This window comes from Lynx rufus, unplaced genomic scaffold (assembly GCF_022079265.1).
Source record: "Lynx rufus isolate CCGP_SWC_20201006 ecotype Redwood Valley unplaced genomic scaffold, mLynRuf1.p SCAF_7, whole genome shotgun sequence".
NCBI classification, from domain to species: domain Eukaryota; kingdom Metazoa; phylum Chordata; class Mammalia; order Carnivora; family Felidae; genus Lynx; species Lynx rufus.
In genome coordinates, this window is record NW_025814889.1 from 79,512,960 (window position 1) to 79,540,049 (window position 27,090).

The 27,090-nt window shown below is 54.8% G+C and overlaps 2 protein-coding genes and 1 long non-coding RNA gene across 6 annotated transcripts; 1 reads left to right on the forward strand and 2 right to left on the reverse strand.

The window, feature by feature from the left end:
- Positions 1-338: 338 nt before the first annotated feature.
- ITGB7 (integrin subunit beta 7) lies at positions 339-14,608 on the reverse strand. Of its 4 annotated transcripts, none has more exons than XM_047065587.1 (16): positions 14,448-14,608; positions 9,907-9,983; positions 8,757-8,960; positions 6,852-7,053; positions 6,589-6,759; positions 5,623-5,864; positions 5,071-5,229; positions 4,663-4,758; positions 4,410-4,499; positions 3,269-3,415; positions 2,770-2,963; positions 2,184-2,407; positions 1,726-1,945; positions 1,377-1,585; positions 891-1,048; positions 339-622 (listed from the first exon to the last, which is right to left on the reverse strand). In XM_047065587.1, exons 3-16 carry the CDS (start codon positions 8,955-8,957, stop codon positions 542-544), a joined length of 2,394 nt encoding a protein of 797 aa, XP_046921543.1. In that variant the 5' UTR covers positions 8,958-8,960; positions 9,907-9,983; positions 14,448-14,608; the 3' UTR covers positions 339-541. The 4 variants fall into 4 exon arrangements, with proteins under 4 accessions (XP_046921543.1, XP_046921544.1, XP_046921545.1 ...); XM_047065588.1 differs by having other exon boundaries at positions 9,861-9,983; XM_047065589.1 differs by having other exon boundaries at positions 14,567-14,592.
- Positions 14,609-15,995: 1,387 nt separating this feature from the next.
- On the forward strand, positions 15,996-18,589 carry LOC124501422 (uncharacterized). The gene is made up of 2 exons (XR_006959756.1): positions 15,996-16,045; positions 18,255-18,589. It is a non-coding gene; the product is annotated as an uncharacterized LOC124501422 (long non-coding RNA).
- On the reverse strand, positions 16,814-26,606 carry RARG (retinoic acid receptor gamma). Its single transcript, XM_047065591.1, has 8 exons — positions 26,190-26,606; positions 21,631-21,779; positions 21,268-21,409; positions 20,481-20,641; positions 20,116-20,292; positions 19,515-19,719; positions 18,913-19,071; positions 16,814-18,115 (listed from the first exon to the last, which is right to left on the reverse strand). Exons 1-8 carry the CDS (start codon positions 26,338-26,340, stop codon positions 17,916-17,918), a joined length of 1,344 nt encoding a protein of 447 aa, XP_046921547.1. The 5' UTR covers positions 26,341-26,606; the 3' UTR covers positions 16,814-17,915.
- Between the last annotated feature and the right edge of the window lie 484 nt (positions 26,607-27,090).

Here is a 27,090-nt window from a genome sequence, read left to right on the forward strand (position 1 = left end):
CCATGTAAAACTCCACAGGAGCAACAAGTAGAAGTGAAAACAGGATATCACTTCTGAATAAGAGAAAAAACATGCACAGCAGAATGAAATAAGGTCAAGTACCAGCTGTGTTTCTCCAAGTGTGGTTCTGTAGTCCTCCTGCAAATGCATGACTGGAGGATTCACTAGCCCACCCTGACCAGCCACTTCCCAGGCAGCCACATACTGAATCTCCTGCACACCAGGTTAGAGGACCTCTCCCCACCCTCAGGTGGCAGGAGGAGGAATGAGCAAGTTTTCCCGAGGCCCAGGCTCCACAGCCTGCTTTGGCCTTGAGTGAAGCAAGATGACAGCTGTGCTCTGAGGTCAGACTCTTTATTGTATACAGGGAGCGGGGGAACTAAGCCCACACTCCTTGTGAGGTAGGGAAGCAAGGTTGCAGTGGGAGGCCGCCCTCGACTGTCACTCTGAGAAGGAAGTAGGTGGTGACCATTCCTCAGCAGTGCCCTACCGGGCTGTTGAGAAAAAGAAGAGTCCTGGGATGAGTGTGCCTCTTCCCCCTTCAAAGAAAGGGACTCCTTGCCTCCTGAAAGCGGGGATTGACCGTGGTCGTGATGGCACTTCTGTAGAGAGGATTGCTGTCCTGAGGAAGAAGATGGGAAATGAGGAAAAACCTCCCGACTGCTCCTTTACCTAGTCCTAAGAGGCCAGCCTGGAACTTGAGCAGCACCCCCAGAGCTGATGGAAGTTAGCAGACGGGTGGGGCAGAGGACGCACAGACCAAAGTGAAGGGGATGACCTAGGTCGGAGGAGTCCAGGTTGGGGGTGGGGCAGGGAAGCCGAGACCAGAGGTCTTAACCAGGGAAAGCGAGCAAAACCCAGCCCAGTGGGGTAGGACACAGTCTCCCTACCTGCTTCCAGTTGAGCTGCTGCCGCTCCTTCTCAAAGCGGTTATATTCTTGGCGATCATAGATTTCCACAGAAAGCCGGTAAGCCAGGACCAGCCCCAGTCCCACTGCCACGATGCCCCCCACGCAGCCCAGCACGATGGCCAGGGTGTGATTTACTCCTGTGGGGAAGAAACAACACAGACTTCTGGGGGCTGGGGCATAGGGGTTGATCAACGGTTGCCCACAATGTGTCCAGCTTCCCTAGCCCTGCTTGTCATTGAAAACAAAGGGAACCCAGCAGGGTCCGAGGTTATCTCTGTGGTGCCCAGGGCCTTAGCTTTGTCCACTTGGTCCATCACCTCTGCTTTTGCCTGGACTCACTGCTCTGCTTCAAACCCTACCTGGTTTCCCATTATCTTCACCTGCCCAAGCCCAGAGTTCTGAAGCCCCACCCATCAAACTTCCGGGGCTCCCTCTGGCACGTCCGCAGCATCTCTGCCCACTTACTCTCTTGGGCTCTCACTCTCAGTATGACCCTGCCTCTGGCTTCCTCCTCCACCAGGAAGAAGAACAGCTGGTTATCCAAGGTCCTCTCTTTGCACCAGCCATCATCCGGGATAGGGTCCAAAACCAGGGTCACGTTGGCATCAGCACAAGCGATACTGCAATTGGTAGCCAGGGGACCGGTCCCAAAGGCCCCACACTCTGCACAGTCCCTGTCCAGTGGACACCAAGAAGTTACCAGCTGGGCAGCTGTGCTCCCCACACCACACGGCAGAAAGAGGTGGGCAGGTGGGAGTGGCTCAGCGACCCCCGCCGTGCTCCTGTTCCCAAGTTGCAAGACGGGAGGCCTCACCTGTGTCTCTCGCATGACGTCTTGCAGCCTGGGCACTGCTCACACAGGGCACCGTAGTAGCCATCCAGGCACTGGCAGCGGTTGCACGTGCAGCGTCCATGCCCACTGCAGAGCACTCCCTCAGGACTGACACAGCTGTCCGTGTCCCCACTGCACTCACACGCTCTGCCCGTGCGATTGGCATGACAGTGACACGTTCCACAAAGGCAGCGGCCAAAGCCTGGGACAGAATCATGCTCAGGGTGACAGCCATACTCCTCACACACAAAGGACATCACATGCCACCACGGGATGCCTAGAGCTGAAGTGTTCTGTGCGTCCAGTTCCCTCTCAAGTGTGCCAAATAGCTGCAACTCCTACACCAGTCTGATACTTGCCCTTAGTGCCATGATGTTCCCAGAGCCGAAATATCCTGGGAGCCACTCTGACCCCACCCTTCCCCCAAAGTCTGCAGGTACCTCCACAGAGGATGCCCTCATGTCGTTCACAGCTGGCATCATCACACTCGCACAGGGGCCCGGAGCTCTGTCCACTGCAGCTGCAGCGTCCACACTGACACCGTCCCTTCCCGCTGCACAAGGGCCCTGTCCCGTTGGGGGCCCGGCACCCAGATTCCAGATCTGGGGAGGACAGTTCAGCCTCAGAGCATTCACAGAGTCGACCCAGACGGCCAGAGTTACAGCTGGGAGGGGAAGGCAGAGCCAGAGGAGGGAAAGGTGGGTCAGAGAGTTTGACCATCCCTTGACCTATCTTTCCCAGGATCCTCTAAACCTAAGCTCTCAAAAGAACTGGAGAGAGATGAGTGGCTGAACGGATGCCGGTGTATAGTTGAGCACCAAGGAGCAAGAGAGCAGAGGGAGTTCGGGGGGAGGCGAGGGTCTTGGCACATCTGGGAAGCTGCACATGAAAATCAGGATGGAGTCTTGGGACGTCTGGCAAAAGAGGTCTGGAGATGGCCAGTGGGAGGACAGAAGGCAGAGGAGGGATACCAGGGCTGGTCATGTGTGGACAGTCACATGGGTGAAAGGAAGCAGGAATCCTCACCTGCACACCCCACATTGCAGCAGCCCCTGGCCATCACTGCAGTGGGGAGCCCGGGGCTGGGTGTCACCGCAGTTACAGTCACACAGTGTGTGCAACTCCACTGTCAGCTCCTCTGAGAAGCCAAGGGCTCGGAGCCTCAGAAGATGGGGCTCTGAGAGGCAGTGAGTAGCTTGGATAGTAACCAAAAAATTCACCTGAGGACAGTGCGGGCAGAAATCAGCCTTGAGATCCTGCACCCACACATGCACACCACACCAAACCCATTGATCATCCAGAAACCTATTCCTTAGGAAATTAAGGGATAAGCCCATGCTAACACCCATCTCGTAGAAACCTGCTGGAGGAAGCTGCTCATTAAAGCCTTTTAGAAAGGATGGATGAAGAACTACCCCACGCTTTTGCATTGTTCTGTGTCTGCCCCCCATCTTTTCCTGCCTGCTTCAATTTCCCACCCCCCACCCCCACTTCCTTCCTTCTGCCTATCTCGGCTGGCTCTTACCGTCTGGTTGATTCGGACCTCGTTGCACTGGCCCCGGTCCCCAGCCTCACGCTCCCTCTCCTCAGGACCCCCACACTGAGATTCATAAGAGATGTGGACCCCAGGAGGGAGTGGAGAGTGTTCGAGGGTCACAGTGGATGATAGGCTCTGTGGAAGAGAGCAAGTAACCACGTGAAGGCAGGACTCCAAACCCCACCTTGTGTCCTCTCCAGCCTTTCCAAATTCTGCCATGACCTGCCCCAGCCTGCCTTGGGGACCCCTTGCATTCTGCCCTGTCAAGAGGTATTTCTGCAGGAAGGGCACTGTGAGAACTTTGGGTGCATCACACAGGAGCTAGAGGCCTCTCGGTTAGCATTTCAGTGCGGCTGCAGCAAGGGCTCCACTGTGGGGGGGGGGCCTGTCAATGTGCAGTGGCTGCTTCTCAAACCCCAAATGACGACACATAACCTGTGTGCATAAAAGGCAGAGTCTTTAAATCGAGTTTGCCCTGGGAAATTTGGTACCGTCTCAAATTTTCTCACCATAGGTTTAGGACATGGTGGTCCCTGTCCTAAGAAGCCTAGAGCACGGTTAGAGATAGAACCTAAACCCAAGAAGCACTTAAGAATCTTTGTGGTTCCCTCTACCTGTAAAACTCTATGGTTCCTGTGAAGAATATCTCTGAATTATTTGTAAGCTTAGTGAAAGTAGGCTCTAGATGTCACATTCCTTCTGTACAGATTGACTGGGGCACGAATGCCAGCCCTTCCGTCCATTAACTATGTGACCTCGGGCAAGTCATTCAGGGACCTGTGTCTGTATCCCCACCTATGAAATAGGGATGATAATAGCAACCAGGGGTTTAGCAGAGTTAAGTGAGACGGCAAACAGTATGTGCACTTAAGACAGTGGTTGGCATGAAAGACAAGCTCAGTGAGTGTTCCTTCCCTTCCTTGCCCAGTGCAGGGCTCCGTGCTCGGCCCAAACCAGACGCTTCAGATTTGAGAATGTAAGATTGAGCAGATGAACTAGGAATGACAGCCACAGGCAAACCGTAGGTAGTTGCTAAAAGTGATCAGTCCCTGATAATTCTGCTGCCCCCCACCTGAGGCCCCTTCCCAGTGTCCGCCCTCTCCATGCTCCCCCGGTCCCAGCCCCTCACATTATAGGCATCCATGATGAGCTGTACCACGTTGCTGGAGTCCTCACTCAACTCCCCAACTGCGGACTTAGGAATCAGCTTACTCAGCTCCTGAGTTAAGAGGAGTCCAGGGAAATGGTGGGTCACAGCTCTAGGGAAATGGGCTTCTGCGGGTCTGGAAGGAGGGCATATGGGGGTGGGGTGGAGAATGGGGTCTTTGAGGAAGTTGAGAAAGGCTTGAAGTGGGAAGGTCTGGCATTCAGCCAGCTCTCACCTGGTAGACAGGCAGTGTGGCACTGGTGACGGCAAAGATGGGCTGGATGTTTGCTGCAGAGAGGGCCTGGGCTACCTGACCCACAGAGGGGTAGTCCTGGGCAGGGAGCGGGGAAAGGTGAGCACCACAGGTCTCCCCCATAACATCCAAGGTGCCCTCAGCCCAGGAAATCCAGGAACCAGGGCTCCACCAGCTAGAGGAACCCTGGAGGCTCGGGAAGGCAGAAGGGGCTAGGGAGTGGGTGGCACAGGGTTCTGTCTGAGCAGTGGGGGCACATGGAGCGAGGAGCTGGTGGGACAGATGGCAGGGTGGTCACTGGTAAGGACAACGAGGCTGGGGAGAGGGGGGTCTGGGAGTAGAGGAGGTGTGGCTCGGATGGGGAGGGGTGGAGCAAGGGTGGGGACTCACAAACTCTGGGCTTCGACTATAGAGGCCATTACTGTCCAAGTGGCAGTGCCCGTCGCTGGGCATGAAAATGCCACCCAACTTCCCATCCCCAGCTGTGTGGAATGTGTCATCTGAAGTGAACACCAGCAGTCGGGACACATTTCTCCAGCCAATCTGCTCCTGGAATCGGGGTGGGGGGTGGGGGTGGAGGTAGGCTGTGCACCTGGGCTCCATGAGCCAAGGATTTGCCAGCCTCATTCTGAGTCACTTTGTCTATCTCCATACCCAGCCCCCCCCTCCGCCATCCCACCCCCCCCCATCTCCAGCTCCCTGCTTCCCCCCAATCTCCCAGACAGGGCTGCTGCTAGAGGAGGCCTTCTTATGAATTAGAAAAACATGCCTCTTCCTCAAGATATTTTACTCCAATCCACCAGGAAATTATTAAAATAAATATGCAAACTCCAGTGACTATGGTACAAAGGACACCCCCAGAACCAGGCACTGCACGACCCTAGGTGGCAGTCTTGGCCCCAAAGGGTTCTTCAGACTCAGATCCCCTCCCCGCCTCCTCACCTGGCAGAGCGCAGCCTGCAGAATGGCATCAAAGCCACCTTCAGGGGAGTCCAGGTTGCCAGACACGCTCTGGCGTCCCACCTCCCGCTCGAAGGCCTTAGCATCCGAGGTCAGGGACAGCACGTGGCGAAAGCTGAAGGGAGGCTGGCAGCGCTCCAGCCGGGTAGGGCAGGGGTGGATAAGTTTGGAGGGCACTGTGCTCACAAAGGGCAGCACCGTTTTGTCCACGAAGGAGCCAAAGCCTGGGGGGGGGGGGTGGAGAATCGCGAAGGTTGTGCCCAAAGTCAATGGCCAGCAGCAGGGTGGAAGGTCTGCTGCTGAGGACTCAGAAGGCAAAGGTCCTTGGGAAGTGGGGGGGGTGAGGGGGACAGTCAGAGAGGAGCAGAGGAGATCACGAGAGCGGGTGCTCCTAGAGCACAGGGACTGAGTACCTGGCAGGGACAAAGGGTTTAGGCCACTGACTCAGGGCAGTGGGGGATGGAGGAGATTAAGAGGAGGATGAGGGGAGGGTCAGACAGGATCTCTCTCTCCCGAGGAAGAAGGAGAGGGTGTAGGGTGTAGTAGCAGCATGAGGCAAAGGAGGGGATCTTGAATAGGGTAGATGTGAGTGTGGAAGCCGCAGCCAGGGACAGGGACATTTAGACCTTTTCCTAGAGACACAGACAGGGCTGAGAAAGTGGCATCAGGGCAGTATCTGGGTTGGCAGGTCCACAGTGCGCTGTCTGACCCCTGGGAGCTGTCTGAATGCGGTCTGGCCAGACTCTGGGCCTCGGTTACCCCCACCCGCGTAGTCTCTTAAATCCCCTCCAGTTCTGTCCCAGAAGGTGGATGTTCTGGGAGAGAGACGCCAGAAACCCGGGGCCTGGCCAGGTCTGTTAAAAACCGGGAGAGGGCAGGCAGGGCCCCTGTGCGCCCAGGACGCTGGCAGAGGCAGAAGCGGCTTTTGCAGGTAGAGGCCGAGCTCACCGATGCGCACTGAGTGGGTGACCTCCTGCAGCCGCGCCAGCAGGTCTTGTCCGAGCTGGCGCACGCGCTCCAGGTCGTCCTTCATGGAGTAGCTCAGGTCCATAAGGTAGTACAGGTCGACCGGGTAGCCCTCTGCCCGGAGGAAGCGCACCCGGAGCTGCTGGGGCTCCCCTGGGGAAGCGGGGTGGGGGATGGCGCGGGTCAGCGAGCGCCATCGAATCTCAGCCCGGACCTCCAGCCCAGCCCGCCGCCCCCTGACTCACCCGGCCGCAGCGTGACCCGGACCTTTTGCGGCGCCAGCTGGGTGGCCCCCTCGCCGCGATCGCCCTGGCCGAGCGGCTGGTCCTGCAGCACCTCCTGCCAGCCGCGGGGCTCCTCCAGCTCCCCCGGGGGGCAGCCCTGGGCCAGCAGCTCCTGTCGCTGGCCGCAGCGCCGCGCCTCCGCCACCCCCGACGCGGTGAAGTTCTGCGCCCAAGGGGAGGCGCGTCGGGGACTCTAGTCCTCCACACACCCCCCAGCCCTGTTCCCAGACCACCTCTCCCCCACCTCCCCCCCTCCCCCCCACCCCTGGGATGCCGGCCGCTCCTAACCCTCCCCTCGCGGTCAGTTCCCTGAGCCCTTAGGATGCCCTCCCTTCCCCGTCCCCCCAACAGCCACCTCGTCTTGTCTTTGTTCAGAGCCCGCTTCCTCTAGCACCCCACCAGCCCCCACCTTATCTAGACAACCCCCTTTCCCTAGCCACCTACCTTTCTCCTCCCCCTAGAGCCACAGACTTCCTGTTGAGATCTCAGGGACCTCACTACCACAAGAAAAAGAGGAGCCTGGCCTCCTAGTCCAACCTCCCCTGCATGCTTAGGCCCAAACTGGAAGGGGGTCAGGCTGAGACCCAGGCTAAATTCCTGGGAAGGGGAAGGACAGGGACAGAAGAGAAGACACCCCCTCCCCCCAGTTGGCTGGCACCCCTGGGACTGGCTGGGAAGTGGCAGAGGAAGGAAATAGTTACAATGGCTTCTCAACTGGCCCTGGTGCCAGACTCAGGTCCAGAGATTGAAGGAGGCAAACACATATCTGACTGTCCCCAAAGCCCCTGCCTGGCACCTCTGCTCTCTGCCTCCTGCTGACTCTGAGTCTCCTCTTCCCGTCCTCCCAGATTCCTGGGCTGGCTCAGCCTCTGCTCAGCCACTGTGGCTGTGCCTTCTCCTTCTGGTGAGTTTGCCCTCATCTCTCATCTAACTCTCCCTCTTCCTTTGAGGGAGACAGTTCTGTTCTCACCCTCGCCCCCAACTCAGTTACCTGCCATGCTCTGTCACTCCATGAGCCCTGTCTCTTTAAGGCATAAAGCAAAGAACGGCCTTGTTTGACCAGCCAGGGAGACACCTGCTCCCCAGCATCCTTCCTGGCCACTTAGGCAGATCAAGCCTTTCCCCCAAGGTGTGCACACCTCTAACTCCTTCCCTTCTACTCCCCCAGCCACAGGCTGCTACATACCTTAGGAACATTATGAGGTACACACACGCCCAACACAGACTCAGAAACCCAGTCACACACTTTCTGCTAAAGACTAACCCCCAGTGTGATGGCATTTGGAGATGGAGCCTTTGGGAAGAAATTAGGGTTAGATGAGATCATGAGGGTAGAACCCTCATGATGGGATTAATGCCCTTGTAAGAAGAGGCACCAGAGAGCTTGTCTACAGCCTGCCTGCAAGCCAAGAAGAGTGTTGCCACCAGAAACCAAATTGGCTGGCATGTTGATCTTGGACTCCCAGCCTCCAGAACAATGAGAAATAAATTTCTGTTGCTTAAGCCACCCAGTTTTGTTATGGCTGCCCAGGCTGACAAACGCACTTCTTCACATGTATACACGTACCACAGGTCCCTCTCCCTGTACACAAGCATGAGTTCCAGCACAGACACACTTCCTCCAAATTTATGGTTACAAGTCTTTTCCGTACATACACAAACGCACAGGTACACAAACATATACACACAGGAAACTTGCATGCTTGAGTATGCACACACACACAACCACGCACAGGAGTCCTATGTGCACAAACTCAGTCACGCACAGGACTGCAGAGAGCACCCGGAAAACCACACAGTCGCAAACCTATCTCCGTTCTGCACATACACATACACAGGGTTCAAAGGCCACGGAACCGTCTTTACCAGTTGCTTGCACCAGGCACAGCTTGGGTGTGAGAGGATGCATTTCTGGCAGGTGGGGGCCGGCTGGCAGGACCCCGGCAGGGACAGATCAGGATCCCCCCGTTCTGTGACCTTCTCTGGGGATGAGATCTTGGCATCCAATTCACTCTCACCTCGGCTCAGAGCCAGCAGGAAAACAAGGACCATTGACAAAGCCACCATGGCCTGCAATACGATACAAAGGGGGACACATGGGTCCTTAGGGAGGACCTCCAGGTTCTCAGTCCTCTAAAATTAGTCTGTGGTTGGGGCGCCTGGGTGGCTCAGTGGGTTGAGTGTCCGACTTAGGTTCAGGTCATAATCTCAGGGTTTGTGAGTTCTAGCCCCACATCAGACTTGCTGCTGTCAGCGCAGAGCCTGCTTAGGATCCTCTGTCCCCCTCTCTACCCTTCCCCCACTTGCTCTCTCTCTCTCAAAAATAAATAAACATTTTTTAATAAAATAAAGTAAGTCAAGGGGCGCCTGGGTGGCTCAGTCGGTTAAGCATCCGACTTCGGCTCAGGTCGTGATCTTCCGGTTTGTGAGTTCGAGCCCCGCATGGGGCTCTGTGCTGACAGCTCGGAGCCTGCTTCGGATTCTGTGTCTCCTTCTCTTTCTGCCCTCCGCAACTTGTGCTCGGTCTCTCTATGTCTCTCAAAAAGTAAATAAATGTAAAAAAGAAAAAAAGAAAAAATACAAAATAAAATAAAGTAAGTCTGTGGTTGTCACTCTCAAAACTCTACCCCAGGGGTGCCTGGCTGGCTTAGTCGGTAGAGCGCGAGTCTTGTTCTTAGGGTCATGAGTTCAAACCCAACCTTGGATGTAGAGCTTACTCAAGAAAAAAAATAAAAAACCTCTACCCCAAATCTCTATCTCCCTTCATAGTTTCACTTCCCCCTGTGGATTCAGCAGTTTCTTCAAAATGTTGGGAAGGGGCAGGTCCCAGGCCTGGGTAGGAGCCTCAGACAAACCCCGTCCCTCCTGTGTGCAGACTTCCCTAGGGCCAACGTGGGCAAAACGGCCTAACAAGAGTCTGGGGACTAGGCCTGGAAGCACTAAGGTCTACATCCGCCCAGGTCTATTCACCAAGATTGCAAGCCACAGTGGAATCAGAACCGAACAGGAAACAGACCGGGTTCTGGTCCTGCTTCAGTCCCTCACTGGCTGTATGGCAAGTCAGACTTTTTCTCTGGGCCTTAGTTTCCACATCTGTAAAGAGAGAGAGTTGAATAAATAATCTGGCAGTCCTTGCAGCTTTCATAATCTTGGATTCTAAGGACAGGAAGAGGGTCAAGGATTCTAAATAAAGGAGGAAGGTCGGGGAATAGGAATGAGAGGAAAGAAGGCTGGAGCTGATGAAGAAGTGTGTGAAAGAAGCAGGGAAGGGTAGCCGACACGGTAGCAAGAGGAATGAAAATTAGACCATAAGAAAACTTTCTAAAAGTCTGGGATAACGGAGGAAGGCAGGCCATGGTTGGCAAAATTTTCTTTTTCCTGTCCTTTGCACAAAGCAAATATAGACTGGAGAAAGAGCCTGTGGCAGGGTAATTCCTGGAATGACCTCTAGGCAAATTTCTGATTTTAAAAAACATATTAATTAAAAAAATGTATTAATTAAAATTTTGAATAGGCAATCCATAACCATGCTTCAAAACTCAAAAAGTTAAATCACAATGGCCTTTTTTTTAGAGGTGGGAAAGCTGATCCTATACGGATCCATTATATGGATTGATTCAATTATATGGAATTGTGGGGTGTCTGGGTGGCTCAGTTGGTTAGGCGTCCAACTTTGGCTCAGGTCATGATCTCGGAGTTTATAAGTTCGAGCCCCAGGTCGGGCTCTGTGCTGACAGCTCAGAGCCTGAAGCCTGCTTTGGTTGTGTCTCCCTCTCTCTGTGCCCCTTCCCCTCCTCAAAATAAATAAACATTAAAAAAAAAAAAAAACCAATCTTGAAAAAGAATGAAATGGGAGGACTCTCACTTCTCACTTGCAAAACTCACTAGAAAGCTATAGTAATCAAGACAACGTGATACTGGCATAAAGATAGGCATATAGATCAGTGAAATAGAATGGAGAGTCCAGAAATAAATCCATCCATTTATAGCCAATCAATTTTCAGCAAGGGTGCCAAATTATTTGATGGGGAGAGAACAGTCTCCAACAAATGGTACTGGGATAACTAGATATCCACATGTAAAAGAATCAAGTTCAATCCCTACCTCACAACATATACAAAAATTAAGTGAAAATGGATCAAAGGCCTAAATGTAAGCCCTCGAACTATAAACTCTTAGAAGAAAATGTCAGGGTAAATCTTTGTGATCTTGGCCTTGACAGTGGATTCCTAGCTATGACATCAAAAGCGCAAGCAACAAAAGAAAAAAATAGATAAACTGGACTTCATAAAAACATAAAACTCTTGTGCATCAAAGAGCACTATGAAATGAAAAGACAGGCTACAGAAAGGGAGGAAATATTTGCAAATCATGTATCTGATAAGTATCCAGAATATATAGAGAACTCTTACAACTTGACAACAAAAAGGCAAACCACCCAGTTTTTGAACAGCAAAGGATTTAAATAGACATTTCTTTGAAGAAGATAGACAAATAACCAACAAGCACATAAAAAGATGCTCAACACCATTAGTCATCAAGGAAATGCAAATCAAATACCACAGTGAAATACCACCACACACCCAGCAGAATGGCTAGAATAAAATAAAATAAAATAAAACAGAAAATAAGTGTTGGTGAGGATGTGGAGAAAATGGAACCATCATACGTTGCTGGTGGCACGGCACTGTGGGGAACAATTTGATAATTCCTCAGTAAGTTAAAACAAAAACTGGGACGTGACTGTTCAAAGCAGTGTTATTCACAGTGGCCTAAAGGTAGAAACAGCGCAAACGTCCATCAACTGATGAATAGCTAAACAAAATGTGATCCATCCATACGGTGAAGCATTATTTGGCCCTAAAAAGGAGCGAAGTGCTGATTCAGGCTACAACATCGATGACCTTGAAAACACTAGGCTAAGTGAACGAAACCAGTCACAAAAGACCACATCTTGTCGGATGCCGTTCATGTGAAGTATTCTGATTCCCCAAATCCACAGAGGCAGAAAGTGGATGCCAGGGGTTGGGGAGGGAGGGGAGGATGAGGAATAACTTCTTGATGGGCAGTCTTCTTTTGGAGTGAAGAAAAAGTTCCAGAACTAGATGGTGGTGATGGTCACACAACATCATACATGTACTTAAGGCCACTGAACTGTACACTTAAAAAATGGGTTAAATGATCAATTTTATGTGTATTTTATCTTATCAAAAATCAAAACATTGAGATAGTGAGAAATCTCCCATACCCATCCTCCTCCTCCCATTTCCACACCTCACCCTAAATGAATAACCGTCATTTTAAGTTATCTTTTGTTGCTGATAATCCTTCTAGAGATTGTTTTATGCATACACAAACTAATGTGAAAATATATACTCTCCAAATGGTAGAATCACATGACAGAAGTCTACAATCACAATTCTAGAATACATGCGGGTTTGTCCCCCTTTTTTCTTTTTTTAAAAGATTTTTTTTAATTTTTTTTTTTTTAATTAATCCTGAGAGAGAGAGAGAGTACAAGCAGGGAAGGGGCAGAGAGACGAGGGAGAGAGAGAATCCGAAGCAGGCTCCATGCTGTCATCACAGAGCCCGATGCGGGGCTCGAATCCATGAACCGTGGGATCATGGCCTCAGCCGAAATCGAGACATTTAACTGACTTGAGTCACCTAGGTGCCCCTTTTTTTCTTTTAATTGCTTTTCTTGGAGATCCTGCTACTCAAGAAAATAAAGAACTTCCTTGTTCATTTTCACAGCGGTATACATTTCCGTGGCATGGATGTATCATATCCCAGTTAGTCTCTCAATGGGATTTAAATTGTTTCTAATTACTCACTGTTAAAACTAATGCTGGGGGCGCCTGGATGGCTCAGTCTGTTAAGCATCTGACTTTTGGTTTCCGCTCAGGTCGTGATCTCACAGTTTGTGGATTCGAGACCTGCACTGGGTTCTGTGCTGTCTCTGCTGAGCCTGCTTGGGATTCTCTTTCTCTCTCTGCCTTCTGCCCCCTCTCAAAATAAATAAATAAAACTATTGCAGTGAAAACCCATGCATTTATCATTTCACATGTGTGCAAGTGAATCCGGAAGATAAATCCTGGGAAGAGGATTTGTAGGGTCAATAAATTGGCATCATTTGTAATGCTGGCGAGTGATTGCTGACGCAACCACCTTCGCAACTATGCCAGTTTATATTCCCATTGGCGGTGTGTGTATGAGAAAGACCAACTAATTCCTTGTCCCAAAACGTCTGCATCCGCCCCAGCCTGGGCTTAGATTCAGACTGGGGAAGGGGTGGGGTGACCTCAGCTGTCCTGCTCCCCACTGTGCACCATTTGGGACCTCAGGTGTAGTATATATATGTCTTGGAACCTCCACCCCCATGCGAGGCCGGTTCAGACTCAGCCTCACTGTAACCTCAGCCCCGCTTGCTCTGCACGCCTGTGGTCGAGGAGGCCTGAGATGCTGTAGCACAAAGCCCAGTTTTGACTCATCTGTCACAGGTGGGGCCCCCAGGACAAGACAAACCAGAGACCTCAAGCCCACTCATGTCCCCTAAAGGGAGCCCCTGGGACTCTCTGGACAGCGTTCCCCCACTCTCTTCTCCCAATTGTCCCCCTCATTTCTTACTTGGGGATACATGGCCTGCCACTTGTTAATTTCTCTCTGTCTCCTCTCTCCCCCACCACCCTCCTGTTCAAAAGTTTGATGACATCCCTCTGCTGCGTTTCTCTTCTCCGCGTCTTTACAGTTCTTTGTTTTACTTCCTTTTCCTCTCCTATCCTAACCAAAGGAAGGCAGAGCTGTCTAACTCAATCCCCTCTTACAAATGGAAACCTGAATCCCAGAGTGATAAGTGACTTGCCCACAGTCACACAATGAACAGGGATGAAGACAGGTCGGGACTCGGTCTGTTTGCCACTTTCCTCGCCTCCAACCCAGGCACCATCATCATCAAAAGCCGTGCCTTCTCCCTTCCAGTTCCAGTGGGCTCCACCTAATCCCCTCTTTCTTCCCTTGATGGGTCCTCTTCAGTCGGTCTTCTTTCCCCCCGTGGTTATTCCCTTTTCCTGGGCTCTATCCTGACTCCAACACCCTAACACCCCCTTCAGCACCTGAGAAACAGAGCATTTTCCCAACCTATCCAGATCTTCGAAATCAAGTGGAATCCTCTGCTGCCCACTCAGTGTCCCAAGGAGGGAAGAGAACCGAGCCACGCTGCCACAGTCTCCCAGGACACCATAGCCAAGGTGCCACTGGCAGATCTGAGCTGAGCACCAGGCACTAGGCAGCAGGGATAGCAGCTGGGGAGTCCTCTTGGGAGAGCCCTACCATGACATAACCCTTGGCACATGGCAGGCACTCAGATGATAGCATCATACATCCCCTTCCTTCTTTGCCTCCCTCCAGGCCCACTTTTGGGAAACACATGCAGGAGAGAGAGGTGAGGAGGGTATGGGGTGGGGGGGGGCGGGGAGGGAGAGCTTGAGAAGCTGGAGGGAACAGGGATGAGGATCTCAGGAATGCAGAAAGGACTTCAGAGCCTTTCTCGAGTCTCACCTGAACCCTGGGTGTCTTGGGATCAGAGCCCAGCGTCCTCTTCCCTGGAGATTGGGAGCAGGGGTGGGGGCTGGGCTAGTAAGGAGAGGAGGCTGGAGGGCTGGTGCCCTGGTACTCACAGGTGCGTGCAAAGCAGCCCTTCCTCCAGCCGCGGCGGCCTTTGTGTACTGATCTGGGAGGCTGCAGAGGAGGAAGTGACACACCCTGGGGTGGGGTGGGGGAGATTTCGGGGTGGTGGGGTAACTGATCTAGAAGGTGGGGCCCAGAGGGGTGGAACTGGGCCAAGGGGGTTGACAATACAGGGATCTGAAAGGAAGCACGGAGGCTTGTCTGTCTACTGAGCACCTACTACATGCCGGGCATATCACAATATTGTCATTAATCCTTGCAACAACTTCATGACATATCCGTATGTTAATGTCCCCCCGGGGTCAAATTTTACAGATGTAGAGGCTAAGAGGGAAAGGTGGACGTTGAGGCTCAGAGGTAAGAAATAAAAATCCTTGCCCAAGGCCACATAGTAATAACTAGCTGGTCTGGGTTTCAACCCAGGTCTGCCTGCCTGGCAAATTGATGGGACCCTTCCACTTCTTCACACAGGAACACGATAGCAAGGAAGAAATATGGAGGTAGTAAGTCCTGGAATGAGTGGGAAATCAGTGGCGACAGGCTCTAATTTTGAAAAACGAGTGCCCACTGTATGATGGTGGATGCTTAACTCCATGGGCTCTGGAGCCAAACTGCCTGAGCTCCAATCCTGGCTCTATCACTTACAGCAGTGGGAACTTAGGTAGTTGCTTAACCTTCCTGTGGCTTCTTCTCATCTGTCAAGTGGCATTCAGGATTGTTGCGGGAATCAAATGAGGGGACTCCTACCAATTGCTTACAAGAGAGCCTGGCACAACCTAAGGGCTTGAAAATAGACTCAGTGGCTGAGAAGTAACACGGTGAGAAGCGGAGAGGCTGAGAAATCCAAGGTTGGGGCACCGGGAACTTGGAGAAAGACACAGGGCCGGGCTCAGAGAATGAGACTGGGAGGCCACTGCGCAGAGACAGCAGTGGCGGCTGGGAAAGGCGTAGAGGAGGCAGAGACTGCGGTAATGGCAAGGATGAAGCCTGTCTGGAGAAGAGGGTGTGGAAAATACCTGGCCCTGGCCCACACTTGACCACAGGGAACTCAGAAGGAACTGGATGTGAGATCTGTCACAGGTCTGTCTTACCTGCCCGGAGGGGCACTCTGTGCAGCAGGGACTGACAAGCCAGGCACCGAGCCAGGTGCCCGTCTCTTAGTGGGTACACAGGGAGCATCAGGTGGGTCTTAGGAGTGTAGCCGCTGGAGGGAGCAACTGGGGACAGGGCTGGGGGGAGGTGGGCTTCTTCGGCTGGCCTCAGGCTACCGGACCTTATACCCTTCCCCCACAACCAGGGGTTACCATGGTGATGACCCCTTCTTCCCCACAGGCCCTGTGGTTTCCTCTAGAGCTTCTTTCACTTTCTTCTTCTGCTTTTCCTCAATCTTCTCTCTCCCCTACTCCCACATCCTCAACCCCTCTCTCTCCCACAAGCACAGGTCATTCTTGAAGGCGGCCAGGTACAAGGTAGGCAGGGTGCTGTCCCAGGGAAGAAGGCGGGCCCCAGGGTGGGGGGAGGGCAGCGTGGAGGGGGAGTCACAGAGGGAGGGGGGAGAGTCCAGGGGCACAGTGGGAAGGCCTGAGCGGGCTGAGGATGGGAGCTGTTGCAGAGGGGAGGCATGGAGGGGCAAGGATGTTAGTACAGAAGGTAACAGTGGGGTCATGGGGATGAGGTCACGGGGTGGGGTGGGGTCAGAAGGGGCAGCGGGAGTGATTTGTAAGGTGATAGTGGGGTCGTAGAGTCAGGGAGCTCATTAAGTAAAGGGAGGGGTGGTGTAAAACAGAAACACTGTAACTTAGATGCAGGCTGCGGTTCTTTTCTTCTGGGGCCAGAGACCCTCCCGAGAACCAAGTGCAGCTTCCATGAACCCCTTCCCCAGAGATGGGCAGATATGCACATACACATAACTGGGGGTGGGGACAACTTAAAAGACCTCCGGGCCCATTCACACCTCCCCAGAGGCCCACCGCATCCAGTCTAAGAACACACACACCTGGTGGCTGCAGGAGGCCCAGACACGCGCCTCCGCCTCCCGCCTCCGGGGATAAGCTCCTGGGGGCTCCCTTTACCCCACTTTCCCACCACCGCCATCCAGGCACATTTCATCCAATTTCCTTGGTTTCCCTAAGAAAGCTGCAAAATCCGGTAGATTGGGAGCTCACCTTCCTCACCCAGTCCCTCTCCACGTCAGCTAGTCATGTCCCCTGCCACTTCCCAGAGGGAGCCACATGCCATGAGTTTCCATCACTTTATTTTGCAAAAATAGAAAACTCAGCAATATGCGATACAGCGGGGAAGGGGAGATGTAAACAGAGGGGAGGGAACAGCACCCTGACCCCCCAGAGAAAAAGGGGAGCCAGTGGGAATCTTATTTGGCAGCTAAATACAAACTGGGGATTGGTGGAAGAAGGGAGGGGTCACAGGGGCCCTGGGCTCCCCCTCCCAAGACCCCTGGAGGAAGGGGTCAAGTCCAGGGTGTAAACAAAAGCTAATAAATAAATAGAGGTTTCCTCTGGGTCAGGGAAGGACCAGCTAAGCAGCGCCCACCCCCCACTCCCTGGGCCAAGCTGCTCTGGAGATCAAGGGGGGTAAGGCACTAGGGGGAGAGGGATCCCCTGGCCCCTCTGTAGTGTAGGAGCGTCCCTGCCCCGGTGGCTGAGATGGGAGGCAGGGGAAGCCCAAGGCACATGACAGGGCTCGGGGAGGGGCTTGTAACGGAGGGCACAAGGTCAACTCTGGGCCCAAGCAAAGAGGTGCCGAATGTACGCGCATCTGTCCCTTTCACCCTCTGGCCCTCCACAGAAATGCAGGGCCCAGCCTGCCCCAACCTGACCTGGCACGAGGATGGGGCACAGAGGGCAGTGTGAGCCCGGCAGATGCATTACGCAGCATGAGGCACCAAGGGCAGGGGCAAGAGGGTGGGCTCAGCCCTCCCCCTGCGCCCCTTTTTTGGTCTCTAGTGTTCCTGTTTGCTCCCAGAGGCCTAAGCACCTGGCAGAGGAAGGGGCTTTGGAACTGGCAGGGTCTTCCTCCTGCCCTGGGGAGCCTGGGACCCTGGTGTCTGAGGGGCAGCGCCGAGATTTTAGAGTCCAAACCCAGGCTCACTCCTCTGCCCTCTCTCCTGGTGGGAGCAGGGCAGGCCCCCGAGACAGGAAAGGGAGCCAGTTAGAACAAGAAGGGGATGAACACAGAGGCACCCCTGGAAACTTTGGCAAAAACAAGGAGCTCACTGGAAGGGGTGGAGAGAGGGCAGAGCTCGTCCTCCCCCAGTCACTGGCGGTGTCTGGGAGATGGTCAGTCTGCTGCCTGGAGCCCCAACCCCCACGGCAGGGGAAGTCAGGGGCCCTGGTCAGGCTGGGGGCTGCAGGCCCCTTTGCCCTGACCCCGGGGAACCTCATCCTCGCTAGAGGCCTTGGGATGGGGACCAGGCTGCGAGGAGTCGTCCTCAAACATTTCAGGGTTCTCCAGCATCTCTCGGATTAGGGGAGGCATCGGGCCTGGAATCTCCATCTTCAGGGTAATGGCCCTTTCTGCTCCTGCAACAGAGGAACAAAGGTTCAGGGGTACAGAGGCCCATGCCCCTTGAGGCCAACTTGCTAACCTTTCTTGGCCTTCCAGGGGCTCCCAGCACAAGCCTGCCACTTGTCTGTCTCAGATTCACCCTCTCTTCTGCAGAGTTCCTGGGGGCCACTCCTCTGCCTGCAGCTTCTACCTGCCTTCTCTGCCAAGCCCGTTGCCATTCTTTCAAGCCATCCCATTGTTCAGACCATCTCCTCAAAGATCACACCGAGTCCAACTGTCACCTCCACTCCCCAGGCACTCCATCCTCCTATGTCCACGACTGGCCAATTGTTGCTAGGCCTGTTCTTACTCACATTCATAACAATAGCTAGTATTTATTGAACACCTACTATCTGCCAGGCATCCTTCTGAACCATCAATGTCCAACAGAACTTTCTGCGATGATGGCATTATCTGCTTCATCCAGTACAGTCATCACTAGCCACTGAGCACTTGAAATGCAGCTACCGCAACTGGGGAATGGCGTCATTAATTCAGGGCGGTTCTAAGCCCGTTGCGTTAACTCGTTTAGCCTTCTCGATAGCTTATGAGGTAGATGTAAGTATAGCCCGGTTTACAAACATGAAAACAAGGTACCAAAAGTAAAGGAATTTGCCCAGAGTCTCCCCACGAGCCCGTGGCAGACCTAGGATTCCAGAGCGCAGGCCGCCCGGTTCGCACCCACTCTGTTCTTGTCTCTGCTTGTCTGCCTGCCTGTGCTGGGAGACCAACAGCTCCAGGGAGAGAGAGGGGAGGTTCCCTCATGACTAACCCTTGGTGCTGATGCCCCGGAGGTCAGTGATCTTCATGAGCATCCTTGGGAACATGTAGGGCTGGCTGGGCCGCCGCCGGCGGGCATAGAGCCTCAGGGCTTCCAGCAGTGGCTCCTGCAGCTTGTCTACTTTTTCAGGTTCCTCCAGGTCCATGCGGTCTACAGGAACAAGCACAGTGCAGTGAAAGAGAAAGAAATGGGGGACACAGTGACAAGTGGCTGATCCCCAGCTGTCCCTGACCTATGGCACTCCAAGCCCCAAACTCTGTCCTATCAGCCCTTTGCCTTATTGTTCCTGGGCCTACCCAGGCCACTTCCCCTGCCCCACGCCCTGTACCTTCTCCCCTCTGGTAAATCACTCCTGCCCACACCCCTATCTCGGCACCAGTATCTGGGACCTCCTCAGCTCTCTCTGGCTCTTCTCTCCTTTTTGTTCTATGCTCCAAGATGCTAGAGGGCCTGTCCTGGGTCTGAGAAGTCTGTGGACGGGGCAGGTGCAACAATCCCAGGGAGAGGGACCAAGGTCTCCTGGCGGGTCAGAGATCAGGTGTGGGCTGTGGTGGGAAAGGAGTCTGAGCAAACGCCAGGGGGCGCCCCTGCACCTCCGCAGATGAGGCAGATGGCGCTGAGCAGTCCTGTCTCCGTGTCATCCATCTCCAGTGGCAGGAGCTGCCCAGCAAAGGCAAAGACGAGGTCTGTGAGGGGCCCAAAGCCGGCGTTGTGCATCTGTGTCCGGTTCAGAGTCAGCCCATCAGAGAAGGTCATGGTGTCCTGCTCTGGGGTGTACCTTGTGCAGATCCGCAGCATCTGGAGGTGGGCAAGGGGGAGGGTTAGTGCTGTTTCTGGGGAGGACCACATGTCCGGTGGGGAGAAGAGGCAATGGGATGCACGTGGAAGGTGAGGAGGTTAAGTCCAGAAAGAGGGCAACCTGCAGCAGGCATGGGAGGAAGGCAGAGGTGGAGAATCTGAAGCCTGGGGAGGGAAGGGGAGTCAGAAGGAGGCAGAGCGTCCAGAAGCGTAGGATCGGGTCTTGGGGAGGGGAGTTAAGATGAAAAAAAATAAAAAGCTTGGGTTTAAAGGCAATCTGGGGAGTCCCAGAATGGAGGGGGAAGGAGAGATAATGAAATCTTTGTGGTAAACCAACTCCTTGGCCTCACATGAGGGTCAGGCCTAGTGGGAGACATGCCACAGGGCTTAACTTACCAGGATGTCTAGGCAGGCAGCCTTGAGCAGAGTGATCTGGTCAGCAATGCTGAGCCCTGTAAAGCCAGGCAGCCGCTTGGCAAACTCCACGATCTTGATGATGCACTTGGTGGCCAGCTCACTGAACTTGTCCCACAGCCCCAGATCCAGCTGCACCCGGTGGTCTGCACTGGAGTTCTATAGGGAGGGCAGGTTGGAATGCAAGCTAAGCCCCGCCCTGGGGGCTATCTTCCTTCCACCCAAACCCCCAGCTCCCCCCTCTGCATTCTGTTGCCTTTCCTTGTCCCTCAGCACCAGACCATGGCCTCAATACAACCCGTACCTAGTCCCCAAAGCGAACAATCCCCTGCCCTCACCGGACTCACCGTGGTGTATTTGCCCAGCTGGCAGAGTGAGGGGAAGGTCTCCTGATGAGCTTTGCTGACCTTGGTGATGAGCTCTTCTAACTGAGGGCTCAGCTCATAGCTGTCAAGCGACCCTTCTTCCTTCACCTCTTTCTTCTTCTTATTCCGGTCATTCCGCACAGCTTGGGGGCAAAGGCACGGGAGGGTCAGGACCCTCAGAACCTCCCTCTGGGTATCCCCTCTCATCCTAATATCATGCGCTCAGTCCTTATCATGAACATCTGCTCCCTGGGACCCTAACCACTGCCTCAGTTTCCCTAGCTCCTACATTAGCTCCCATTCCCAGGCTGGCTCTCTCCAGCCCCACCCAGGGCCTGCAGCCCCTGCTCCCTTCCAGAGCCATTCGGCTCCATCCTGCCCTTCCTGTCACCCCTCAGGAGCTAGGGAGGGGGGGCAGGATATGCGGGCGGCAGGATATCCACTTATAGCCTTGGCAGCACAATGGCGCAGGGGAGGGGACTGGCAAGCCCCCCCCCAACCTCCCCATAAAACAGGGCAAAGTGAGCCGGTAGGTAACCCCCACTCACTCATTCAGAGGAAGGATTAAGCTCTGAGAGGGGAGAATGGCAAGGGGTGGGGCCTCCTAGGTGAATGGCACTAACCAAACAGGACTGGCCAGGGAGGAGGCAGCATCCCAGGGCAGGCCAGGTCTCAGAGGTCAGAGAAGTGGGGGTGGCCAGTGGGAAGAGGGCAGCAATGACAGGGGAGGGCGGAAGGGCTCCTGCTCAGGCCAGCGCTAGGGGCCTACCTTCTTTGGACATGCCCACTTCGAAGCACTTCTGTAGCCGGCAGTACTGGCAGCGATTCCGCGTCACCTTGTTGATGATACAGTTTTTGTCGCGGTGACACGTGTACACCATGTTCTTCTGGATGCTGCGGCGGAAGAAGCCCTGGAGTTGGGGGTGGGGGGTGGGCAGTGAAGCAGGATGCTGGGAGTACCAGCCTCTCTCACAGGCCCTGCGGGTCACCCCAGGCTGGACCCAGCCTGCGAGCCACGTGTGTGCAAAGCAGCTCCTCCCCACTCTGTGGGAATGGCCACCCACGCACAGTGTCCTGCCCCTCTGGTCTGGACCCGGAGGCCCAGCGCGCCCCACCCCCACTATGCACACACCTTGCAGCCTTCACAGGAGCTGACCCCATAGTGGTAGCCAGAGGACTTGTCATTGCACACGAAGCACGGCTTGTAGACCCGAGGAGGTGGAGGGGGCGAGGGCGAGCTGGGCACCATCTCCTCTGAGCTAGTGCTCTGCGTCTCCACCGCTGAGGGGGAAAGCAATGACATGAGGGTCGGGGGAGAAGGACCCCTCAGATCTCCCCGGCATCCTCACTACACAGGCACACCCCATTCCCACTTGTCCCTCCAGCTCAGAGATGACAACACCATCATCACCACAGAGGCTTAAAGTCCCAACAACCACGCACGGCCCCATAGTAAACACTTCCAGAAAGTCCCAAACGACGGCTACCAGTGCGCCTCCCGCCGCAGTCTGGCCGTCTCCCTGCACAACAGTGCCAGCCCGAGCCCTCAGATACTGCCAGCCCTCATGACACTGCGAGGTTCCTCAAATTCCAGGCCAAGGCCATCTTGGAAGTTAACTTCTGGGCCTCAGTTTCCCCAGCTGTGAAGTGGGTAGGTGGAGGGATTATGGGCTGTGGCTCTGCACCCTTCAGTCACTCTCTGTCACATCGGTCCACCTTGCTGGGTTATCTACTTCCCATCATCCTCCTCTTCCTGAGGCAATAGATTTGGGGCTGGGTAGGCAAGCACCAGCCACCTGTAGCTCGCGCCTGGATAAATGACTCAGTACCCCAGGTACCCCGAGGTCAAAGAGGACCTTGTTCTCTCTCAAGTAGTACAGGGTAAATAATCCTCCAACTCCTCCCTCTCATACCCACCCCCCCCACCCCAGATAATGGCCAATGTCCTTTTTCCCAGAAACCACTGAAGCAGTGGAGCAAAGGGGACACAGGTATCAAGAAAAGTAGGTTAGCAGATATGCAACAGCCCGATTTTACACCTGAAGGAACTGAGGCCAAGGGGGGGAAGTGACCAGCCCAGGGACACACTGCCAATTGATGGTGGAGCCCAGGCTCTCAGGTTCTCTGACTAGACCTAAGTGGCCAGGCAGGGAGTCTGAGAAGTCAAGAAGTCAGGGAAGGAGAGAGACTGAGGTATTTGCTCAGAGCCTCAGGTTGAGAAGCGGTTGGGGGTGTAGCAAAGCGGGAAAAGTCAGGTGACAGTGGGTAAACAGGGCTCCTGGGGGAGGGGGAGGGGAGCTATCTCTGGACCCTCTCTGAGCCTATGTCTTCACTCCTAAACTTTCCCCACAAATACCCAATCGCAGCTCAAACGGGGCCTCGGCCCACGCCACACGGAAGGGGTGGGAGTGGGCACCCTCTGTTCAGGAGGCTGCTCAGTAAACCTTTTTCGGTTTTGGGGGGGGGTTGGGGTCTGTGGTTCATCTTCAGAGGCAGAAAAACCTAGAAATTATTCAACCTGTAGGACCCGCTGCCCAAACCTAGAGGGCCCAAGTTAACGCAAGAAAACTCGAAGACCCTCCCTAAGGAGAGTCCCACGCACCCACCTCAAGAGCACCTTCTTCCTTCTAACCCGCTGCAGCCCACCTGGTCAAAAGTCCGCCCCATACCGCCAGAAGGGCAGAAGGAATGCCCAGGATGCTGGGGTTCCGGGCTAGCTCCACCCACCCCACAGGAGGGAAGCCCTCCCCACCCCCCAACACACACCGACACGATTAGCATAAGAATCCTGCTGGAGTGAGATTCCCCAATGGAAAAGGACAGAGAAGAGGGGAGGAAAGAAGGTGCCTCGAGTCTATTCAGGCCCCAGGGCGGGAGACTCCAGGAGGGGCACTGAGAGACGTGGGGCTGGCTGGAATGCCTTTCAGGACCCCTCCTGCAGTCCTAGGAGGGCACACGTGCTGCCCGCAGGCCAGTGCGTGGGGTGGTGCTCACTCAGGCGCTGACGCCCTCCCTGCCCGCAGAGCGCTGCCTCATTTCCTCTCTTGCGAAAGGGCCCTGGGTGCGGTCAGACTGGCATAGGGCAGTGCCAGGCAATTATAAAGACTGGGGGCCGCAAGCAGACAGGCCTGGGGATAGCTTTTCCTGTCTGAGTGGTACTGTCACCCCTTCTGGGTACCCCTCTGGCACAACTCGGCCCCCTGAACCCTCGAGTGCGCCCCAGTGGCTCTGGTCAATCTGAGGGTGAAGGGCACAAGAAGGCTAATTGGGTCAAGCCTGCTCAGATTCCCTTCTTCAGCCCTGGGCTGAGACCCCACCATCGGGATGCTGCTCCCAGGCTAGGCAGGGGCCCCTGCTGGGGAGGAGGGGGGTGGGCTCTGGGTTTTTCTCCTTTTAAAGCCCAAATTGCTGAAATTGAGGAAATTCCTGGCCAGGCTGAGCGGAGCTTCAAACAAACTCTTTATAACCGGCTGTAAACGCTCCCAGCTGCGAGGCGCAGGACTGAGAAGCCCAGACTCACAATCTGATACACACCTCCTTGGAGACACTCTCACACATCAACAACAGTCAGGGCACAAAAGTAGACATACTACCAATGGCTTCCTATGTCCCAACAGGCCCCCTGGCACCAAAGAGCACACACGGGCGGGGGTAAAGGCACACTCACTCCAGCCACACTGTGGAAGTGAATGCACAAATCATAAAGCTGCCCCCCAACATCCAGCTTCCCATTTGCAAGAGAGCAGCTCAGCTACCAGACAAACACCCGGGCCTGCCAGCGCAGCACCAGGACACCGCCAGACACCCGCAAACACACCATGTGGCCCTCCCCTCAAGGGACCTCTTTCCTTCCCTGCTTTAGACACAGGTCTCAACTACTTTCTAAAAGTGTGTGGAGCAGGCCTGAAGCCCACCGAGACCCTAGAGGCCAAATTAATTGGTCCAAATTGAAATGCAAAACCATACTGCCAGCCAAGGGGGGGGGGGGAGGGGCTGCCATGCTCCAGGAAAGGGCTGGATCCCTACCCAGCCCCCACAAAAAGCCCTCCTGGGAGTCTCTCCACCTCAGCACCCCTCCCAACATACCCCAATTCCCCTTTCTATTGGACAGTGAAAGGAAGGTTAAGAATTCACCAGGATTTGGTGCAAAGCAAGAACAGTTCCATGCTTTCTCCACCCTATAAATGCCACACTTTTACTTCTTGCCGCACCCCACCCCAAAGTACGGTCTCCTATTTGCCACCTCCCTCCTTCAGTCTCAGAGTTGTTAAATCTGAGCAGCTCTGCCCTGGAACCAAAAAAAAAAAAAAAAAAAGAAAAAGAAAAAGAAAAAAGAAAGAAAGAAAGAAAAAGAAAGAAAGAAAAGAAAAAGGAAAAGAAAAAGAAAGAAGGAGAGAAAAAGAAAAAAAAAAAAAAAAAAGCCGAACTCGTAAACAGCGCTGCCGAGTGCCAAGCAGCGAGGCGCGTTGGCGGGGGCTCGGTGACCCCGCGAGCGCACTCCCCCAGCGCCCGCCGCCCCGCCCGCCACCCGCCCCTTCCCAGCTGCCCCCAAGCCCCTCGCGCCGGCGTCCGCACCGGGCTACCAGCGCGGTCCCAGCCCGGGGTAAATTTGGGGGGTGTTCCAGGCTCCCCTCTCGGCTCCTCCCTACGCCCACCCCCGCCAGGCACTTCGGCCCAGGCTTCAAAGCCGCCTCTCATCTGGACTTCATTTTTACTGCCTCTCAGTCCCCAGCTTTTTATTACCGCTCTGGAAAGGGGTTCCAGGGCCCCAGGCCTGGCATCTCCCATTTCACAGAGAGGGGAAGATGGATATTTGGGGACCCAGTAGTCTTACTCTCCGTGCCGCTGCCTCCTCCAGGCCACCGCCCCCCACCATAAACAGGCTTTGCTTTAAACTTTACGCTTCCTACTGAAGTTGTGTGTGTTGGAGCCGTAGGAAAAAGTCATCTCTCTGCATACAATCCTATACACATTACCACACAGTGCTTTTTAAGATGGGGGAGGGGGCGCCAGAGCCGAGCCTTCTCCTGGTTGTGTGCACAACCCGGTGCACCCCGCACGAAGAACACACAGGAGGAACTCTCGAACGCAGCACTTTCCAAAACCGCCCCCGCAGCCACGCAGGGGCACACGCCTTCCCGGCCTCACGCCACAAACATCCCTACATAGGGCCGCGCGGAGGACCTGCCAACGCTGTCGGAGGGCGACATTGCGTGGAGAGACCCCCTACCCTCACACCCACACTGCCGACGCCAGGCGCCGCACACTCCAGGGATTCACACGCTCTGCAAATATTTTTTACGCTCTCAACTTCCCACATGGACCCTACTAATGCCACCCACGGCCCTGGGTGCTATATCTCTCCGGGGCCACGGACCTGCGGGCACAAGCTACCAATAACACCTCGGTTTCTCCCTATCCCCAGGAATTCTGGAGTGGCATCAACCACAGCTCCTACCTAAACACCCACCATAAAAACCACACACACTCCAAACACTAATGCACACACCCAAAGGAGTCGCTGAAGTCCCACGTTTAAAGGGCCAGTACCTCTCTTTCGTACACACCCGCCCCTCACATAGAGAGGGTGAGAATCTCCGCTTGCACCCCAGTTCCACCTTTTACACACGGAAAGAGTGAGCCGCTGCTTCTCCTGCACCCCACCCCCCACCCCTGGGCTCTGGTACCTACATTGCAGACTGGCGGGTTGCGGCCAGGCAAAAGACTCAAATCCGGCGAAACAGGAGCTGCCCGTGGCTCTGCGCAGCAAGCCGGCCCCGGGCCCCGACGCCCCGTACAGCCGTCGCGGACCCGGGGCAAATGTTTCCATGCAGTCGTACATCGCGACCCGGCTTGGAGGGAAGCTGGGTGCTAGGAACACCAAGGACCCGCAGCCGATTCCCCCTCCTCCCCCGGCGGCGCCCCGCTCCTGGAGGGGGGGAGGGGGAGGGCTAGCATAGGGCGCCAGGCTGCATGGGGGGTAAGGGGTGGGCGGGGAAGAGGGGGATCCCCAGCAGGGGAAAGGGACTGGGCGGGGCGCAAAGCCAGGGCCGCCGCTTCGGCCGCGGGCCGGCTCGCTCTGGGCGCCTCCGCAGCTAACACTGGGGAGACCTTTTGTAAAAGCGAAGCCCGGAGGGGTGGGGGGTGGGGCTTGGAGAGCGAAGGGGGCCGGGCACTAAGACGAGCTGAGCTGGGAGTGGAGCGCACACTTACACACACTCGCACCCGGCGCGCGCGCTTGCTTAGACACATACCCGTGCATGCATTTATCTAGGCAGGCGCCGCATATTTGCAAATATGCAATAGTGCGCATGCATTTTTTCTGCACGCACATAAAATCACAGAGGCACACAGACATCTATGCAAGCACATATTTGTGCAAGCACATCTGGCTCGGGAAAATGCTTGCAAGCATTCTCTCTCCACAGCCCCGAGGCTTTGCACGCATTTGCACTTCGGCGCGTGCCCTGGTCCGGGATGGGGGGAAGGAATAGAGGAACCAAGCACACGCATTTCCTTTTGAGTTTTCCCCCTATCCCTCCCAACACTCTTTGCACACCAGTCATTACAGGCTGGGGTGTCAGCGAAGACG